We start from the raw sequence: 22,887 nt of genomic DNA, 5'->3' as shown, positions 1-22,887 counted from the left end.
CCAGCGCCGTAAGCAAGAACATATAAATATCCATGGGACATGACGTCGCGGTAACAGTATCATGACTTCGCGATAAATTCAGGTCACAAAGTCCTTGCTTGTACTACTGAAACATTTTTGTCAGAGACACATGATGGTGCAAAGTGTAGGCTAAAAAGAATATTTTACCATCTGTAGGATGAAACAGGAAATCTCAACACTCGAAACTGCCTAACATTTGTCGAGTCTCTTGTTTAAAAACTAAATAATGTAACCCCCCCCCCCCCCCCCCCTCATTCCAAAAAGGGAGAAAGCTTCTATGAGTCTTAGCCTTCCAGCATCTATAACATTATCCCAAGTTGCATAAAAAGAATTGCAAAAAAAAAAAAAAAAAAAAAAACAGAGTTGGAATGTTATGTAATGTTTTTGATTGATAGCCCAATGCGTATTCAGTGAGTTATAAACCGAGTAAACATATCCACCTTAAAGCGGAATTCCGACATATAAAAATGAAACGGGTCATTCAATTGGTAGTTTACAACGCTATGTTATCATTGATGAGTCAACCAATAGTCACCTTTGTCGCAACAGCAGCTTCGTGACTATAAGGCGGAGCCGCGTTGTTTCGTTTCAGACTATGTTTCGGCTTCCTCAGTGACTGTTGTGTATATCGAGCTATTGTCATCTCAGTGGTGGCTAGTTCAGTAACAGAGGAGCACTGATGCCGTGACTTAATGTTTGTTTTCTGTGGAACACTTGCTGATAAAGGTAAGGCCTTTGTTTTACTTCAACTGAAAAATGGTAGTTCCGAGAATTCATAGTAATGGTTACGGTAGTGATATTTATTAGAGTTGGAAACTTTTGCAGTAAAGTTTTCCGTAGTGTTGTTTATAATAAGTAAAGTCTATAGTGTCTTGAAGTGTACTTACAAACTGAAGTTCTCAAACAAACGAAGTATTGTATCATAAGTATTCGAAATTTAACAGGCATCAACACATTTATCTAACATGAAGTCCTTTGAAGTTGATAAAAATCGAGAGTTCCCTGTTGATAACATCCGACCGGTATCTGATACATCTGGTTCAAATTAAGTATGCAATTTACATTCAATTTTATTCAGTGATGTAAAAAATCTGATTTTATTATTTACATTGAGTGTTAAATGACATCTTTTCCTCGTGAACATCTATTATGGTATTGAGAAAACCATCAGAGTGATGTTGTGTTTTTCATTGTGAATGTCTCACGCATTAAGTCATAATGAAAATATCATCATCTGATATTAACAGATATTTCGGTTACCACTCAACTTCTTAATTAACATATTGCCAGCTATTTAGGTGGATCAACATTTTCGCGATACCAGGTGTTTTAAGATATCGCGCTATGTCTTTCATTCATTTCTTATATTTGCCGGATCATAGTTTTGCGGTCATAGCAATGCGCTGTAAAAAATATTGTTATACAATAACTGTAATCATATTGACGAAAAAAGTGATTGATGCATTCTTCTCGTTTAAGTCTAGCTAATTTTTAATAAGTTTTGTATCTCATTTAGTTCATATTTATTAGTTTTCAAGAAAATCAATTCATTGATATGTCTGTCTAGTTGGGCACAACATTACGCTATAGTCTTTGTTTATAATAATCGGTTGAATACTACCTGTATAACGTCGCATACCAACATTTATAAAAAGAAACCAAAACTAAGTACAAAATTTATACTCTTAAAGAGAACACTTCACATGCAAGCATATTAATGAAACCATGAAACAAAATCTAAGATATCATTAAGTGGTTTTCAATGATGATTTTTTTTACCGGAATGCGTAATTTAGGTTAAATCTGTATGAGGGAACTACGAATCATAGGAATTCATAGTTAAAGTAAATTGACAATTTCATTGGCAGAACACAAGTTCCTTAAAACATCTAGTCTGCAAAATAAACCATAAATTTATTCAAAACACATATTTCATCATTCTCGACACTCTAGTTGTTCCGATCACTTACGATCTCTACACTCCTGGACTATCTCATAGTAAAATTGAAGGTAGCTCAAAGGAAAAAAAATCTGAACCAGTCAAAATCCAGAAAACATTTCCTTTGAAGACTACGGAGAGAGCGACCCCAAACTTCAAAGAAATGCAGTCAACCACACTGTACCGTTATATGGGTCTTTTGGTGGGCATCAAAGTGCTAAATTATCTGTTCTCTTCTGTTGCCTCCAGTTTTACTATGCAATAGCCCAGGGGTGTAGGGATCGTAAGTGAGCGGAACCCCTTGGGTATCGGGGATGATATTACATAACACTGAATCCATTAATACGAAATTGAATTTAATCATCCCTTAAAATCACAAAGGATAACATAACTTTGACAATTGCATTGGCCGAATATACATGTATGTTAAAAAGTAAAACAATTTGTTATTCTAAAAATATACATTCCATAGCACGAAGTCTTAGTATCACATAGTCTACAAAGATTTCACATAAATTTGACAATCTTGTTGGCCACGTATTTGTTTTCAAAACTATCTAAAGTAAACAAATGTGGAATGTAAAAACAAGTTGTTTACAACGAAGAATTTAACGCATATCAATCAATAAAAAAACCCAGTTTTAGCTTAATGTTAGGGAAGATATCAACACCAGCTTTCAATCAATTGCTTTTTCCAATTAAAATCCATTACTGGAAAGAACATCTGTCGCAAATAATGCGAAATCTGTCGCATCATCATCCTTTTATTCAAATCGATATAACTCTTTTCCGTGACTTAAAACCTGGATATGATTGATTGATGTGTCATTATAATCCCTTAAACTACATATTATTATTATCATTATTATTATTTTATCATGTCATGCTATTTTGTTTTCGCGACGTCATCGTTTCATATTTGTCGTGGAGATAAACACATTTGATATTAAAGTGGTATTACGATGAAATATGTTTGTCACTTTGACGTTTGATACTGAGAACACTAAAACATATATAAACGAAAATTAATACAGGTCACATTTGTTTTAAGCTTAGATATTATTTAGTGGTGATAGACAAAGATCGAATTGACATCGCCAGTCAGGGATGACTTATATTCACATTTACTTCGGAAATGAAGAAATGCAACGGGACTAAGAAAAAACCTATTTAAACCAAAATGCCATTGGCGTGAACTCAAAACTCTTCGAAGATTTAAAGCCGATCGGAACATATATTACTAATGTTTAACATAATTCTTTGTCATATATCAGTCGAATTATGGCTAATTTATCTTATAACTAGAAAATCTGACAGTGCATTGCATTATGAAGCACACCGCCTTCTGTTAGCATTGCTGAATGGTTTACCTTAATCCAAATGACCTAAATAGCTATAAATAGCTATTAAATGGTGTCATATTCGTTTTAATTGATGCTAGTTTGTAATACAAACTGTTAGGTATACCTTAAAATAGCTCATATGAAAAGGATAGTGATAATTCAAGGATGTGAATTCCTTATGAAAAAAAATATATAATTACACCAAAACGCCTCCATGTTATTTGTAAATTCGTACACATTTCTAGTTAATTAGCCACATCATCTATCCACCAATTTGTCACTTGAATAGCTTGACTGTAATACTATGGACCAATGTATTTATCGACTTAGACTTTGCTCAATCTCTGGCGTTGCATATTGCTTTCGGCATCACTATGAAATCCGAATATGGTGTGAAAATGTGAAATTACTGGGGTTGACATTTACAGAAACTGCCTTTATTCGCTTAGGGTAAAAGGCGGATATGTTGAGTGATGATTACGTTAAAACTGCTGCAACTTTTCATAGAAGGAGCAAGACGGGATATTATATAGTTTTAATTTGCCATTGCTTTTGTCAGTTGTCCTCATGACGTCACACTTGTACTATCTTGTGCAAAGAGATAATCCTGTTATAAAGTAAATTTAACTTAATGTTATTTGACATTTGTATCATGTCATTTTTTAATGAAATGGAATTTCCACTATTTGAATGATTAATCAGCGATATTTTGGATATTCCGACCAGAATATAGCCATGATGTAAATGCGATCTTACATGTGCATCACACATAAAATGCAAACTTAAACGTAAGAAAAATCTCATGAGGTATGTGCGAAGTGAATGAAGTAGGAATTTACTAACATGTCATCCATGTTAACGGGATCCTAGCTACAGACTTAACCTACATTTTATTCGATAGACATCTTATTTGCTACCTCTAATAGCGCGTGTACAGTTACCCATTTTAGTTCAACATAGATATTGGAACGTTGGAAAATTCTTAAACATATCTTCTAATTGTTTCCATATTTCTGAACACTATAGCTAGTTAATAGTCTTATTGCACAGTTGGTCGATAGTGCGATTGTGACCTCGGGGTATTCCGATGTTGGGTTCTTCAAGAAAATGCGCTCAGACCATTTTTTGCACCTCTTCAATATTTAACACCGACCACAAAGAGGCCTAATTTATATGTTAATAATCATACAAAATATAAAGACGTACCTTTGACTCGGTCTATATGACGTTGAACATATATCGAAACCGATAGAAACGCAACAGGTATAAAAATGTTGACGCATTATTGATATAAAACTGGGATTAAGAATCGATAATGTGAATTTCGTCTTGTTCTGCCAAATGGTAAACACGCAGTTGAATATAGTGCAATCTCACTGAATCATACAACCAAAAATTTCCTTTATTTAAAATCAGATCGACAGACTGGAAACTGTAGTCTCGAAAAATGAACTAAAGGCGTTAGAATCGTAAAGTGATAATGTTCAGAACATTGACATTACTATAAGCCAAAACTATGGCCTACGGGATTTATTTCCTTATGTTCGCGGTGTTATTTATGATTTAAAGTTTATCTTCCATATTAGTCAGTATTTACCAAACTAGTATATATTGGACAAGGAAGTAATTCCAACCGTGTGGACAAAACAAAATTGTCAAATTTTCGAGGCGATCTGCCCCTTTATCAAGACATACAAAACGAACACGATTACATATTAAAAATTTATTTTGTGAAGTTTATTTCTGTCATCAAAGAATTTGATCATATGCTGTGGATTGTTAACTAACACACTTTCGTTTCATGCGATTTATTTTGTTTATTTCAATTAGTAAATCAACGAAAGCTAGTTCCAGTTAACTTGTTTTGCAAATAGAAATTGCGAAACATAAGAATGAATGGTCATTTTAAGTATGAGTTCCTGTCCAAGTCCCCCCCCCCCCCCTTGCTGATGCTTGATAATAAGACAAGACAATAACAGTAACGCGTAAACCGCGGGGAAGAATGGCCTTGCCGGAAGAATTTTACAATATGTTGAAACAACAAACGGATACGTTATCGACAAACTGCTAATGAAGGCTAAGATCGGATCAGGATTCCATTAATCTCCTACAGATGATTGAGGGATGGTATTGAATCCCTGCCGATAGTCATTGACAATTATGTAAAGAGCGAACTGTTCTGTCATTTCCAGCACTCCTGCCGTATTGTCGAATCTATATGAAAGCACGAATAAATATACACACAATGTAATTATATACGAGGTTGAAAAAAAAGTCTACACTATTTTTGTTGTGTCTAGAACTAATATGGATCTAAATACGATACATACCAAGGAACTGATCGAAAGTTTGTAAGGCTTATTGGTATAAAATGTTAAATAAAAAGGACATTGACAATCTAATAGTTACCAATACATACTGCAAACCACTTGATTTAGGGTCATCGTTATTTTCGACATATTCGGGAATGTATACACCCGCACATAAAGGGTTGTACGGAAAACCATGCAAGATATATACCTTCATACAGATATTCACGAAAAATTCAAAATTGCTTTCGAGCTCCATCGCACAATTGCGTGACAAATTGTGCCTCGCAGAAGTAAAGTGGTTTACGTCAATGAATTTAGTATTTGTTTATAATCTCTGTACTGTATCGTGGTGCAAATATTAAATAAATGTGTTCCACATAGGTTGCGATGCATTTGTACCAATGTCGATAGAATAAGATATTCTAAATGTTCACAAATAACAACCGCGTTGATCTTTTTAATGCCAATTTTAACATCAGCATAAAATAATTTCAAGATGTCAGTATTTATTAGCCATATTCATTTAAATTATCTGAAATATCAATTTATGTCTGAGAAAACAACATAAATTAACAAATCCAAAGTTTAAATTAATTTCGTTAGACAGGTAAATTACAAATCCACATTCATATTATATATGTATTAATAGATAACGTTTTCGTATTGAATGATCAAGCGCAAATTGTCCTCAAGTCGGTTCGGGTTAAATTCATGCAGCACGACGGTTCAGTTGATTGTTCAATACTGTGAACTGCTGATCAGGCTACATGTCCCTCTGAAGACACTAGGCACAGATATAAATATCCTGCCATCGAAAAAGAAAAAAATAGCCATGTGTTTTGTAATGAGCTGGAGCTGATTGTTCCGTTGCGATCACACTGGGGAAATGAACCCGTTCATTAGGCATTATACACCTGGGCCAATCTTGGTGTAATTTAATCATTCCGAGAACTTTATTGTACGTGAAATTTGTGGCCACGCTTGGCAAACAAGTGAAATCATGTCTTGTCCTTTCGTTGACATATGTCAAATATAAAATAGATAAATAAAGAAGTTGATGTCAGAATGAAATATTACATCAATAAGAATAATGGTGATAGAGTATTCACTTCTAACTCCTAAGTAACGTTTATTGTAATATTGTTCCCGCTTTAACGTAACGAAACACTTATTAATTGTTTCTGGATAAAGATTTCATTAGCTAGTCATTTATAAGTTTTGAATGGTTAACCAAATGGACATCCTCACTTACAGCGAAGGCATTCGACCGATAAACATCGTCCTTCAGCTGTGACACATCACGTATATTACTTATTTCTCAATAACGCTTGAATTCTATGCTCTCATTGTTTTCTGAGTGACATGTCATCCGCAGATCCCAGAATCCATTTGCATAGTTTCCGGTCGTATTTCTGGTGTATCGACGTCGGTAATGTTAAAAGTACTCCATAATGAGGACGGATTGTTTGTACGAGTCGACATAATGAATTGTATAAAGATAAGGCCGAAGTGTCCTGACAGACATCCTGATAAACACATATTACTTTATAGGGGATTTATTATGAGTTCCGCTTAAAACAAATTCGATTTATTGAATTTCAAAATCGGGAACCAAAAGAAACTAAAATATTATTGGTCTCGGTTCTGTTCTGACTCATAATTTATAGAAATGGTGAAAGTATCATTACCAAACATAAATTACACTATATAAAGCATCAGGCTATATCATCTCCTCTCGAAACAAATCGGAATGTCTAATGATAAAAGATAACTTGTTGCAGACTAGTTATAACCAACTTCTTCTTCTTTATAGCTGCTTTAGACCTCGACTATCAACGTTAAGGTGTCAATGTTGTTCAAAACATCAGTCGATAGTATTCTTACATATAATGGTTATTCCCGGCACTTTGTATAACACATTTATAATCATCCACCCCTACGCCCCGTCGGTCATTTTCCGACTTATCACAGGGTCTTGCATTCAAACGTACAAGTGTATATCTGCGTAAAGACAACAAAAAATAAACAAAAAGTTCGATATCATGATGTGTTACAATGTTTGTACGCACAACTATAGCGAATGACTACAAAGGTCAACAGGTATCCGATTTGACGGTTTTCACAGCATGCTATGTTCGCGTCGAAGCAGTATATTACATAGTAAACACTCATATAAACAATTGTCCCCGGCAAAAGTTCAGAACAATCCAGCATGCAATGATTGTCTGCATCACGAGATGGAATTAACTGGTCTAAGAAAAAATTTTAATCGGTCAATGTGCATGTACTTCTGAAGGTCTACGGGAACAAAGGTATTAATGAATAATTGTGTGTCTGGTTAGACACAGGGAGGGTCGAAATGTATGGTGACAAATTGATGGTACAGCGAGTCATACTCATGAGAATCGCGTGCGTCTATTGTCTAATTCGCGATGGTGATCGGAAATGTTTGAGACAATGCTGACAAACATGCTATTACCAGGACACCTGCTATAGTTCCTTCGCTATAGATGTTCGTCTGTAAACAAGTATTGGTGAACACCTTAGCGTTCGACACTAACTTTATCCGTTATTAGTTATCAGTTCGTACCTACGCAAACACAATGCAGTGAAACCTTTCTTTTAAATCAGTCCACTTTCTTGAGTCAAAAACGGTAATTTTTATACAATATGGCATGTATTTCAAAATAAATTTGCTTAAAAGCGTGTTGTTCATTCAGGTAATTGCAGATATAGACAGGTTACAACGAATCAAAGATAACAATAAATAAAACATCAAGGAATATTTTTCTTTTTGTCTTGCATCTTGCATGTTGTGATCGTTTTAGCCGCTTGCGTTTTTGTATTGCACTGCCCTTCAAGTTCCAAGCAACTAACTCGAACGTTATATTTCCTTAATATAAATTTTAAATTGTATATCAAATGCATTACTGTTATCAATACTCTCCCTGCTAGTACGATTGTCTTTATTACGTCCAAACATGGTGGTAAGAAATAGACTCTTTGTATGCAGTGTTGTTTAACATTGAGAGCTTTTAAAATTAGGTTTTATTGTTTAGGATTAAATAGTCAATTGGCTGATTTAAATATGCTTGTTAAAAGCCCTATAAACAACTTATAATAATCCGATTTTACCTTGAAATAAACATAAAAATATCATATTTAATACCCAATGCATCTGATTTTTAAGGATTTCATTTCACGAAGAAATACGGGTCGCATTCATCATTGTGATGTAAGATGTCAGCCATTGTAATGTATTTTAAGCAGGATAAATCCAGCGTCTGCGTTCGGCGATAACGTGTCCATTTTGAATATTTTGAAGTTGGAAAAAATAATAATAAAAATGTGTGAAGGATATATTAGAGATATTACAGACAATGAAGAGTTAGGAATTACAATTGACAGTCACACTGTTGGTAGTTCGTGCCTGTCTCTCGTGTTTAAGTTGTTTTTTGTGATTGTTCATCACCTCTTAGACACGTCATTGGCAGCCAAGACGGTGTAAAGTTTGCCGAGGGCAGCCCAGGGGCCGATTTCCCAGGTTTAGATAGCTGGCTTAATCTACGCGTCATTTTGATGGATGGGCATATAACGTTTGTTGAACACATTAAATACGAACAAATGTTGCTTTTGAAATGCACAGAACATACTAAGATAACTGTAATATCAAACTAGCTGGTACATAACCAGAATATTAATATGACAAATACAACTAAGGAATATAAATAATGGCTATTTAATCAAAATCATGAAAACGGTTTAATGTGACAATCAGTATCCAGTTCATTTATAAAACTCACTCTTCGAGTTTCATCATTCAAATTCATTTTTATTTCAATATATTGTTCAGTACGTTGGTTGAACAACAATCGAAGATCGGTATACACAATGTAAATTAATTATTTGCAATTACAAATATCTATTTATTTTGAAAGGATATGAACGATCGAGAGTTAACGATGAGTAAATGACGAATATATCTGTAACTAATGTCAAAAATGAAAGTGTGTGTGCAAGATAAGGATAATCTATTTAGATATGGAAATGTGTTTGCAAGTCCTTCTGTGAAGGGAAAAATGCTATTCATATGTCTATTGAATAAAAAGAAAAAAAATGAAACCAAAACAATCGTGTACAAATTAATTAAACACTTATTTTCAAGAACATTAGCAAGAATAACCACTATGAAATCTATTTTTTATATTTTATTTCGAATATCTGTTTTACCATATGTTCACTTGACATGCTTTTAACATTCTGGGAGGGGGGAATCCGGTGGCGGATGGGTTAGGATGTCCTGACACAAGCCCTCTACCACTGGGATTGCGGGTTCGAATGCCATGTTGAGCAGTTGCCAAGCACTGACCACTCGTCGATGCTTTTCTCCGGCTACTCTGACTTTCCTCCACCAACAAACCTGGCACGTCCTTACATGACCCTGGCTGTTAAAAAGACGTTCAACTACATGTAATAAAACCAAAACAAACGTTCAGCGCCCGCCGATGAGAAGACTGCATGACAGTTCCCTGATACAAATCGTTTAGCTGACAAGTACTGTGTTGTCAGTAGAATTTCGTGCTGGATTGCTGTCAACATATATCTCTGGAAGCTGTGAAATTAGATCATGTTTCACGAAAGTTGCCTACAAGATTAACAACTAATGAAGGCCCTTAATCACAATGCCTATGTAGCATTAACAAGAGCCTTAAGACGTTATTAAATCCCTGGTTTCTTGTTCCAAGTTCTTGTTTTCAGTGCATCAAGGTCAAATACGGTATAACATGCGATGTTCGTTCAGGAAAGATTCGTTTGTAATTTTCAGTTTTGAAAGCATTTCGTGAGTAGAGGTTTCCGTGGCTATTCTGTGGAAGAGCGATTTCAATAACGTTTACACCACATTTCGTTGTTCCCAAACTCGGGCGTCAACAGCATTATCGATGAACGAAGGTAATTAAATAAGTATTGTAAAGAGAATGAACATTGAAGCAAGGGTAAAAATGTATAATTCCACGTGAACATATATTTTCATATCATTTTTACAAACAATCTGAACTTTGACCTCTGATCAAGACGCATCAACGTCTGTAATTATGCAAGCAACATTATGACGAAGTCAAGAAACACTTTCTTTAGATTACCAAAATGGATTTTTTGAAGTTTCGTTTAAATCGTCGAAAAACCCTCAATTAATTGTACATTAAAAGCATGTAAATGATCGTTTAACAAAATTAACGATCCTTTGGTAAATAAACGTTTATTGCAATATATGCACACAAAAAAAGCACAATAATAATAATAAAATGCAATGCTTTTTCCTACATGCCAGAAACCATGTGTGTGATTACATCGTAACATGCTCTATTTCACATATTTCAGTTATTTATTGGATGAATGTGGATTTAAATTTGATGTATATAAATAGCGACTTCTCTCACGCGTTGCATAATTCAATGGCATATAGTCACATGATTTTCATAAATAATACATTAATCAATTAGAATTTTTGACACAACCTTTAAAGTAAATTGCAATATACACTACACCTGTATATCATGAACATCGTCTATCTTCTTTGTGGATCTGTGAAGATATCATTAAGCTCCCTTACACTCTCAGCTAGTTGCTCTCAAAGCAAATTGTTCTCTACACAACATCGCCTGTTTAAGAAACACGTGGATGTGCTAGTCGGTATCACTTAAGTGTGCTATTCATCGACACTTCCTTTATGATTTACACAGTACCGAGAACTGAGTCTTGTCTGACTGTTGTATATGTATCTAGTTTGTCATAACGAACACTATCGACTGATGTTCTGCCACGTTGTTGTTATCTATTATCGCTTTTGTAATCATATGTGGTTAACCAGTCGTCCCCCACTTCCTATATGTTGGGTGCTGCAATAAAAAATAAAAAGATGAGTTACAATGTCATTGCCCCCAGTCTTAACCTTCGGAAACATCTTCCATTTTGTTGACATTTTCCTCGCTCGTATCATGGTTTTATTAGTGTTTTTTTCTTTTCTTTTTTGTTTGTTGTTTTCTTTATAAAGGACAATTACTTCGATAAACAGTTGGATTGTTAAATTTCCCTTTATATTGATTTTAATATACCTTGTTGTCTAAGTTCGTACGAGCGTTATTCTGTGGAAACCCCACCACAAAATGTAAACAGTTGTAATATATTGTGCAAAAAGAATATAATAATATGATGGTTCTTAATAATAAATTGTCATCATCATAAGATGGCCATTTCAATGTATATTGTCTTTGAGTTTTATGTGGAACAAGCATAAAATATATTTGGGTCATACGCTTCCCTGATTGTCGTCCTTGTGACTAGAATTTGTGGACTGGATGATAGAGGTTTGGTATTTGAATTGTTATGTTAAATGTCATTTTACCGCTGACGGAAAATTGGAAAGGACTAGTATAGCGAATACTTGACGAGGCTTAGATAAAAAATAATGTGTAGCTTAATGAACAATCAGCAACATGATGAAAAAATCAAATTTCCAAATTATACTGTTTGGAAATATTGATTAATACTTAGCCCATACCGACAACCCGACGTCAATACTGCGAACCCATGAACATGAATTAATGGATTTATTGATCGAACTCTGTATGACTTAGAATGAAAACTGTGCTACAATAATTTTCCATAATTCTATTATGCATTTCTATTATTCTTTTCAATATAAAATCACATTAAAGCGGCGGATTGGGCGGATTTTATTGACCGGATGTGTTGGTCTGATACATTTCCCACCACGTTATACTGTTAACAGCATCCAATGCCAATCGCTTGTAGGGAATATAACATATTGCTTATTTAGATAATTACATTTCCCTGGAAAATCATTTTGGGCTGCTTTTTCACCGTGTAATTTCCTCCTTGGCTCCAGGACGATGATATCGGAATAAATATAATATATAAGGATTATGTTTTAAGTCCCAATTTTATCCAGTTGATAATTATTTAGCTCGCTCTCGTACGCACAGACCTAATCCTCAAATAAAATAATTTACATATGCAGAAAACAACCGTTTTGTAGTATTTAAATCCCTTATTATTCAGCACACCACTTATTTACAAGTATACCCGATGGGTTCAGCTAAGATTAAGCTTGGCTCCTTTATACATTGTCCTCTAACATGGCAAGGTTGGAAAAAACCGTGCCATGGCTTATACGTGGTGAAAACAGGAACATTCTGACAAACTCGCACATTTGCGGTCGTTAAACAAAAAATTAACCTAAATGATTTTTAGACTAGCAATTGGAGCGGAGGGCTATCGGAAACGTGTCGATACAATTCAACCTGTCTAGTATCACCGTCAAAACCACATTTTTAACCGCCATTTTAACCGATTAAAAAATTGAAATTGCTAATATGCTATCAAAGGAACGTTCGCCCGCCGCTGAATACTATCTGCAATGATATATGCTTGGCTTATTCTGAACTGATTGGGAAGAAATCAAATCAAAACAACTCTTTCCAGAATCGGGCGTGAGTTAACGTTGTACTCAGCATAGGAATGAAGACTAGATGACATAACTAGGTTATCTACCTCAAGGTTCTGGCTTCATTGATTTTTGATATTGGATCGAGTTTATTACATGCATAACCCATTAGTAGAATTCTGAATTACTGTGTCGTTCTCGCAATTTCAACAGTGTCTTTATCATGAGTTTCTTTCTTATGACATCCCAGGGATGTTTGTTTATCAACATAACCCGCTTTAACAAAGACACCAAAGAAGCAGATCACTTATCTAAATATCACATTTTAGTTGCTCTTTTCAAAAACATACACCTGACTGATGCCAATGCGAATTCATGACTGAAAATGAATGGTAATATGGTTATTATATTGAACATAACTCTAAGGGCGATAACTCTGATATGACAGAATGAAACGAAGGTGCGTGCATTAGTGTACCTCTGATAGATCAAAATGGTATTATGTGGTCGTGGTGTAAACTGATAGATCAGAAAGATAATATGTTGTCGTGGTGTTATTTGTGCGACCGCTGTCATGTAAGTCAGAGAAAAAGATCTCTATAATCTCAATATACGATACAGGAAAATACAATACCGCTTGAACTGTAATCGGTATTGCGTTTCTCACCTTCCCATCACGACATGACCGACAAAATTTCGAATACTAATTGATTAATCATTGTGACAAATCACATTACCAATGACAGCATATGTGTAGGGAAGCCATGAGATCAAATTTTACTGTAACACTACAACGCGAATTTCAGGCCAATTTCATGTAAGAAAATGAGATGTGATTAAGTGGACCGATTGTTTTATGGCGAACCGTAACAATAGTAACATCGTATTAATAAATATTGTTTTTTTATTCCCCTTTAAAACGATTTCCCTCATCATAACGTAGGTATGTTGCCACCTTTATTTACCGTGAAACAAGGATATATGCATCTTGGTCTTTGTGTTGATTGTCAGTTTTGACGTGTACTTTTCTCTAAAAGTGTAGCCACAATATCGAAGTTTGTTCGAAAGTTACATTTAAAAACCAATCAGTTGGAATACATATGTGTAATGTTCAATTTGCCGCCTATGATAATAGTACCTGTTGATCACTTTCTTCCTCATACAGCGTGTTGCACTAAGTTTTCACATTCACATTTTTGATTGATACTTAGTTAAATCTCTTGGTCCATTAAATGATCTTGCGTGTAGTATATACATGTACCTCTACACTAACATAAAAAAGGCTCGAATCTTTGTCAATACTTGAACGAATGTACTTTTGATAAGTTTCACTTCGTCTTGATGTGCTGTTCGTCGCGAATATATTTAAATATACCTAGCCTTGATAAGTCTATTATAGATAAGCGTTCGACAGTGTGTCGTAAAACTCCATTTCAATAAAGTGAATCACGAGAAACAAATAGTCATAAGTTATGGGATTGTTTAAATCAACATTTATTAATACTATAATTCGTTATCTAGACAGTTTCAACACATTTGTGTGTGCCATTACATTATATGTATCGTACAGTCGGTAGAATGATCGAAAACACTTTTCTACGGAATAGGCGGAACTATTGAAAAAGGGTATTCTTATGGTGAAAAATGGTCGTATGGACTTGATTTATTTCAGATAAAAGAAGCAATGCATTGGTGTACTCAATATTTATATCAAATAGAACGTTTCTGTATGAATTTGGACTAAAGGTATTCGTTTTAATTGGCTGAAAAAGTAATTCTCGAATTTTCTTACTTTGATCTAATGCTCCCTTGGCACATACGTGTATACTTGTATGTTCTAATTTAGTATTTTAGTTGCAGTCATGAGTTATCGATTCCTTACATTTATTTCAAATTAAATTGTGATGGAAACTTTATGACACCACCGGGAGTAAATTGATCATGATACATAATACAATTATTTCAGCCCTGAAAGAACAGTAAAATCTTTGAAAATAAGTTTAGATTAATATCGGCAGTAACTAAGCAATTTCTGAGAACAGACGCAATTAAATAAAACTGTTTCAAAACCATTGAATGTTGATCCAGAGGAGGATTATTAAGCCCAATATTCTTGTGTACAGTATTATGCAACAATGCATCTGTTACATATGGCAACAACTCAATTTTGTATTATCAACATTCACATATGATTTTCATCAAAATATTTAATGTGTTCTGAAATAGAAAGTCGGATAATACAGAATGTTTATCGTTACATCTTAAGGTTTTTGCAATTTTTAAACATGTTTCTTTTTTAATTATTTATTTTGGGGGTCGATAATAGATCAAAGGGTCGATATTACAGTATGATAGAAGGTCTATATAAGAACCAGTTTCTCCAAAATAAGATCTTACTGCAAACGCTAAAAAACTATTACGAAGTCCAATTTAAAGCTTTTGTATGACACTCTAGAAATTTCCGATTGCATTCTTCCACTAAAATTAAACATTGCTAAGGGGTTGATAATACCTCAATATGCTCTAATTGCAAAAACATTAAAATGTAAATTTTAAAAGTACGGACGTGTCCGTTTTTTGGATTCTCTTACACTATGGAGCTCCCAAACGTCCTATACACCCACAGGAAGTTGCCGACAACCAATAGGGAATAATTTGAATATATCTTGCATTGCAAGCGAAGACAAATGTAGTAATTTCACGCTGTGTTGAAAGGCAGAGTAAGAGTATGTGCATTATATGTGTTTGATTTATCGCCAGCTGTTGTTCTCAATCATTATTTTTACGTAAAAGAATGATAGATGTGACCAATGCATTATCGTCGGCCGATCACTATGATGTAATGATATATATTAAAGCCGCTCTTTTCTCGTTTCAGGTAATAAGCGAATCCCTAATCCAACTTTTTACTGACCGGAATAGCCAATTTTCTGTCAGCAGATGGATGGTCCGGGCGAACCCATGATGGAAGCGACGATGCAGAACTTCTCAATGAACAAAAGCAGTAATATAACAGCGAGTTATGGTGGACCACCGAGGCAATATACCGACCAACAGGCAGTGTACTTCTTCATTCATGCCTACGTCTTGCCAATAATCGTTTTCAGTGGATTGATAGGAAACAGTTTATCCTCGTACTTGCCAATAATCGTTTTCAGTGGATTGATAGGAAACAGTTTATCCTCGTATGCGTTTATGGAGAAAGGTCTTCGTAATATATCTTCTAGTGTGTATGTACAAGCTGTACTGATATCGGACACGGGAGTACTGATTTCTTTACTGTTTGTCTGGCTAGAGGTACTCGGTTACCGCTTCAATCATTTGCCACACCTATGTCAGTTCCTAGTATACTGGGGGTACATCTGTACATTCCTGTCAGTCTGGCTGGTTGTATGTATCACCGTGGAGAACTACATAACAATATGTCACCCGGCCAAAATAAGATCGATGTGTACAGTGCGGCGCGCGACCATGGTGACCACTTCACTGGCGTTCCTGGCAATGCTCGCGTACATGGTGTCCATCTTCACAACCACGGTCCAAATTTACCACGTGGGCGGTAAAACCATCCCAATGTGTCTGCCATCACCAGAGCTACTTGAGATCGCCTCAATGGTTGCTTACATCGACACATTCATCACACTACTCATCCCTCTAATCTTGATTACACTGATGCTTATCGCTATATCCCTTGCTATATGTCGGTCCATACGAATTAAGCGTAAACGCAGTGCCTTGAAATCATCAAAGAACAAAATGAAAATGTCTACAATACCACAGGTTAGAGTGGCAAAAATGCTTGGGGTATTATCGGCAACGTTTCTTTTCCTGAACGCTCCCAGTCATATTACTAGACTGTATCTAAGCTTTCGTCCAAGTGCCTCATCAAGTGGGGTTTCATATAACGAAGGGTTTGTGCAGCTTGCTCTGCAATTTGTTTATTATACAAACTTTTCTATTAAATTTCTCCTATTTTTTGTTTGCAGTAGAAATTTTCGTAAATCATTTACCAGATATTGCAAACCATCTTGCTTAAAAACACATGAAAAATATTCGTCAGTAAATTGCGAAACCACAGAAATTGATACCATTACAAACGGGATTGAAAACAGGGACCGGAGTGTTGATGACAATTGAAAGTGAAATTCCAAATGATATGTGACATGTTAAGTAATGGCGTGTTGGTGCTTGATTTGAAATGTTGAATTCTTACCAGTTCATGTCCCGAAAGTTACACTGATGAATAGACAATAGACGATGTGGTCAGAGAAGAACTGGATTAGAATAAATGGTAATTAGTGCTTTACAACTGTTAACTTTCTTTTGAATATCGATCTTGTGTCTTAAAAGTTCAACTTTTCGTGACGTTTATTTGCGCTTTGTCGGAAGCTGACGTTCCTGTTTTATACATATGTTCACTTGTCAATTGTTTGTATATGTAATAATAGTTGTCTGTCTTCTGTCATTGTTAAGATGGTGGGTAAATATTGGAGAACAGGAAATGCGACATCAGAAGTGCATAATGAATACAGTGTATATACTTAAGTGAACAAACATGTTTGTTTTAATATTTTATATTTTTGTTGTTTCAATAACAATTGCTAATTACACCAAAATTTATTATCGAAACGAAATAAGGCATTGTTTATTGTTGGTTCGTGTATGTTTCGTTTATATCACTCTTTCATATTTGCGTTGGAAAATGGAGATATGCTACCCGAAAGTCACTTATTGTAGTAATATTAGAAGTGTTCCGACAGTTTTGCAATGAAGAATATATACATCCTTCATAATAATATATATCTTGCATATATCTTGCTTTCATATCTCGAAGTTTTAATTGTATAATTTCACCATCAAGATATTTCGCCATTTTGAAAATTTTGCTGTTTTAATACTAAAAGTAAAAAATGAAAAAAAATACGATTTTATAGCAATGGGAATTGAGTGATAGTTCCATACAATTCACATAACTTACATGATTTAGAGTTATATCAACACGGTTTCTGCAATTGAAATTCAAATGAAACGGAAAAACAGCAATTATATTTATGTCGTGACGTCAAGAGATTGTATTGAATGGGTAACCCATTCAATACAACCTCTTGACGTCACGACATAGACGACACGAATGCATTACAATTAACTTACTATTATTTCATACCTACATGTGTAGGACTGTAGTAAAATGTACTGGCTTGTCTCATGCAATACATCTATTTCGCCTGAGGCTGTATTGCATGTCTACCCTTGTAAAACAGCCTCGTGATGTCACAGCGTCAACAAAATTACTATTTTCTCAGTTCAATTTTACAATTGTTTGTTAATATAAAACATGCAGACAACCGGATTTGCGTTGTAAATATCATGCATTTCTCATGTATGGAGACTTGACTTGCAATGGTTTTTTTTTAAATTTATTTCAAAATGGTGGGTAATCATAATAGAAAAAATTGCAATAGAACTTAGAGGTATGAGAGAAACATACTTTTTTTCTGATGTGGATATGAAGGATAGCGATAAAATGAAACCCCCAAAAAATTAACTCGTTTCATCAAATCTCATATACAAATGAAATTCACATCATAACAACACCTTGCATTTTGAAGACTGTATATCACGAGTTCAGCGGAGACAGTCATTTTGTCCCGCCGTAATCAAAATTCTGACGCCACGTCATTTCCCCTAACGCCACTTTATTGCTTCTGTCACAAAGGATTTCCTGCCCAGCAGAGCCAATGTTGTGGTCTACAGTTTCATATGGCATTTTTATAGTGTTATTAATGATTGTAAAATGATTCTTGCATGTATGTTTCTGTTCTATCATAAACAAGGCGTAAAAACAGGAATATTTTAGTACACGAACTTTGTGCTGTAGATACTATTTCTAAGGAATCATACATGCCAACCTGTTCGTTTGAATGATTTGCATAGCTTAATTCATCAAACCTGATGGTAGTCAATAGATTACTGCAAAACAAAACTTGTCAAATTCTCTCAGTTACGGCACATATAACTTTGATCGCAAAAGCTCATAATTATAACCATATGTACTCTGTCTTAATTGTCATTTAATATTTGTACATTATGTAACGAACTGTAGTAAGAAGACAGAAAAAAAGTATTTGTGTGCGAAATTAATCTAATCCATTATTTTCCTTACTGTAACGGAACATACTTCGATGTTATTTTGTAAGCCATCGTCGCCGCTTGACACTCACAACCTCTGAGGAATTCGGCAGACCATTTAGACATCGTTGATGACAAGGAGCGCCAGGAACATTATATCTTTGGGGACAGGGACTGGTAATCACCGGGAATATTTTATGAATGTTATTATGGATAATGGTCTAGACTAGATTAACACTATATCCTCATCGATTTCATGTTATTTTCTCACTTCCCAGATATCACATACATATATCAATAATACCAGATGAGCTGCGTACTTCTATCCTGTTTCATGCTATTGGTGGACGTTGATATATTACAAATTGCAGTTACGTCCTGGATCCAATTATTTGGTTATGCATTTACACTTAAATATTTACAGTTTGCACTGACATGGACTCAATAACCATGCTTTCTAGTATTATAATTATCAGTGTATAATGATAGCACAACACGTGCCGCGATTCTATGGTTACGGGAATATGCGATGGCGTAGCAACGAGGATTCATGACCCCACTTTCGGATGGAACATATGAATTTCCGGTTCCAATCAGCTGTTCAATCGAATTCGTTGACGATGACGGAAGAGAAAAAAATATGGGTTTTTTAATAAAAAATATGCAACTGCCGCGAGAATAAATTATATTCATTTGCCTGAAAAACTATAGATATAATGAATATATTTTTATTTTGTTTAGGTTATGATGGTATAATGACAATGGAGCCCGAACAAATTTTACGTAACCCGGCTTCGCCGAATGAATGGATTCATGCTATTGGTGGACGTTGGTATATTACAAATTGCAGTAACCTGGATCCAATTATTTGGTTATGCATTTACAGTTAATTATTTACAGTTTGCACTAACTTGGACTCAATAATCATGCTATCAAGTTTCGTCATTATCAGTGTATGATGATAGTAGACAACGTGCGGCGATTCTGTTGAAAAGACAATCGGTCAAGTGGAGTTACTTGATATCGAAAATAGGAAATTAGTTCGCGAAACATTAAGAAATGTTGCTAAAGAAATTAAAATATTGTTAAAACATTTAACTGACTTTGGCAATTATGTATTTTGTTTAAAAATTAATGTTTTTATGACATGTGACCATATAAAAAGGATAAGATACGGGGAATTATTTCTTTTGGTGTCAATGCCACAATACGGCGGGAAACGTGGGGTTATGACCCCACTCTTGGTAAGAGCATATGCATAATGACTCGATTACAATCAGCTGTTCAATCGAATTCGTTGACGATGACGGGAGAAAAAGAAATATAGATATTTGAAACTTAATAAACAACTGTCGCGAGAATAAATATTATTCATTTGGGTGAAAAACTGTAAGTATATGTATAAGGAATAGATTATTATTTTGTTGAGGATATGACGGTATAATGATAATGGAGCCCGTGTAAATTTTTATGTAACCCGGCTTAACCGAGGTTGCAAAATTAACACGTACTCATATTTCAAACATGTATTCATGGTTATAACATAGTAAATCCCGTTTCCCGTCAGTGTTTATATAATATGCATACGATTTGTGTAAAACAACCTATGTTTAGAAAAAAGTGACTTTTGTGTTAGACAGAGGTTCGTTAAATCCGTGTTTTAATGTGCCGTACTAATTGTTTTCTTATATACCCGCAGATATGATACTGGTTTACTCCATGCAATTCGCTCATTTCATCTGAGTCTGAATAACATGGTTACATATGCGGTACAACTTCCTGAAAACATGGGTCAACCAAAAGTTTTTACTCGGTAACATTTGAACGCCAACTTTGGAAACAAGGTCAATTTTATCGTAACGTACATAGATAGAGAGACTGATTGCAGAAACATCACACATTTTTTACGTTTGGAAAATGCATTCTTGGTTTTCTTAGAACGTATTACGGGGAAATAATGGAATATACTAATTTCGGGATATCCTAACCTTGAGGTTTGAGAGTAAAATACTCTTTCTTTTGTGAGGCAACGTGACGCTCCGCGAGAGGATGTGATAGACAAACGTGAGCTACTGTGACAATCACATGATGCATACATGCGTATAAATATTTCATCAACATGTTATAGATCTGCCAATGGTTATTTTGACATGAATTGGTGTTAATAAATATTTGTATCAACCTAGATTTGAGTCCCTGTCTTCAATTATACTGTGACAAGTCTCATTCACTCTGTGATTTTTTTTTTCAATCATCCGTCACTTGGTTAATAGATTTTTTATCATTCTGAATCCATGCCTATGCCAAAATTTGAGTCATACATTGTTATGTACAGTCGTGATACCAAATACATGTAATTATTAATGTATTCATTTAAGATAATTACCATTTGTTTTTGTTGATAAGGTGTGATGGATTATTGAAAACAAATATTGTGTAATTTCTTCAGCCACGTATACGTTACGTTGTAGGCGACTAAGCAGACAAAACTGCATCACCATTCTATCTTTATGATGTGATTTTTATCTGTTATTAAATCGAATTAAAAAAGAAGTGATTTGGTTGTATTGGTTTAACGTCCTATTAACAGCCAATATCATATAAGGACGTGCCAGGTTTGTTGGTGGAGGAAAGTCGGAGTACCTGGAGAAAAACCACTACAAAAATGAAGTAACGGTAAACTAGCAAACATATCACGATATAAAAGTATGTATAGCCAGCTCTTGCAAATGGAAATCAAATTTAATATTGTATAGTCAACGACTCAATAAATCTAAAACACGTGATGCTATAAAGATTGTGGAGAAAATTATTGACAAAATCTATTCTTAAACTCCAACTATCGACAAAAAATAGTTAACGGACACTAGAACGTTATGGTCTTCGATGTGGCGCGGTGTCCGAGTGGTTAAAATGTCTCGACATATTACAACAAGCCCTCCTGCTCTAGGTCGTGATTTTGAATATCATTTGATGCAGTTGCCAGTTACTGACAGTTGGTCGGCTGTTCTTTCTCCAGGTACTCCGGCTTTTCCCCACCAACAAACCTGCCATGTCATTACATGACCTTGGCTGTAAATAGAACGTTAAACCGGTAAAACCCAAACTATGCCTTCCAACAAAATATCATAAACTGCCTTCTATTCTTCCTATTCTCATTTCGCGATATGTGTCTCGGTTAACTTAAGGTCAACATCAAATCGCTCTGACAATGTATTGTTATTCAAATGCGTAAGGCCTCCTCGGGTTCATTGATAAACCGATCTAATTAATCCAAAATTGTCAACGGCACCATGCTTCTTTTGCGCGTTGTCAGGAGCATAACTTGAGCCAGCCTATATTTATGACATATTTAGTATAATTCCCAGCATGCAGTTACCTAAATTCAAGTAATGCGGCGATATTGACCAATGAGAGCAGCAAGAAGCGTTTGTATGACGTAGATTGAGAACTATGATCTTATCGAATATAAGTGATATAGTGCTTAATGTACTCATAAAAGTACTCTTAAACGCAACATTTACACTGACATTATACGGAAACTAATTGGAAAGGAAGTGAAAGTATCATAGAATCCGATTAAAAGTACATGTTCGTGTTGAAAAGCATACGGAACAAATGTGACTCGAAATTCGAAAACGTACCTTTACGCAAGTGCACCCTGTATCAATGCGCGCT

General features: G+C 34.8%; 1 protein-coding gene across 1 annotated transcript; it reads left to right on the top strand.

The window, feature by feature from the left end:
- Nucleotides 1–606: 606 nt before the first annotated feature.
- On the top strand, nucleotides 607–21,386 carry LOC138307807 (neuropeptides capa receptor-like). The gene is made up of 2 exons (XM_069248698.1): nucleotides 607–747; nucleotides 15,959–21,386. Exon 2 carries the CDS (start codon nucleotides 16,021–16,023, stop codon nucleotides 17,215–17,217), a length of 1,197 nt encoding a protein of 398 aa, XP_069104799.1. The 5' UTR covers nucleotides 607–747; nucleotides 15,959–16,020; the 3' UTR covers nucleotides 17,218–21,386.
- The last annotated feature ends 1,501 nt before the right edge of the window (nucleotides 21,387–22,887 follow it).

The sequence above is a fragment of the Argopecten irradians genome, chromosome 14 (assembly GCF_041381155.1).
Source record: "Argopecten irradians isolate NY chromosome 14, Ai_NY, whole genome shotgun sequence".
Lineage (NCBI taxonomy): Eukaryota > Metazoa > Mollusca > Bivalvia > Pectinida > Pectinidae > Argopecten > Argopecten irradians.
This window is presented reverse-complemented; position numbering and strand designations above follow the sequence as displayed.

Bases quoted from the DNA above. Each gene is read 5' to 3' on its own strand.
- LOC138307807 (XM_069248698.1), top strand. From the start codon at position 16,021: ATGGATGGTCCGGGCGAACCCATGATGGAAGCGACGATGCAGAACTTC.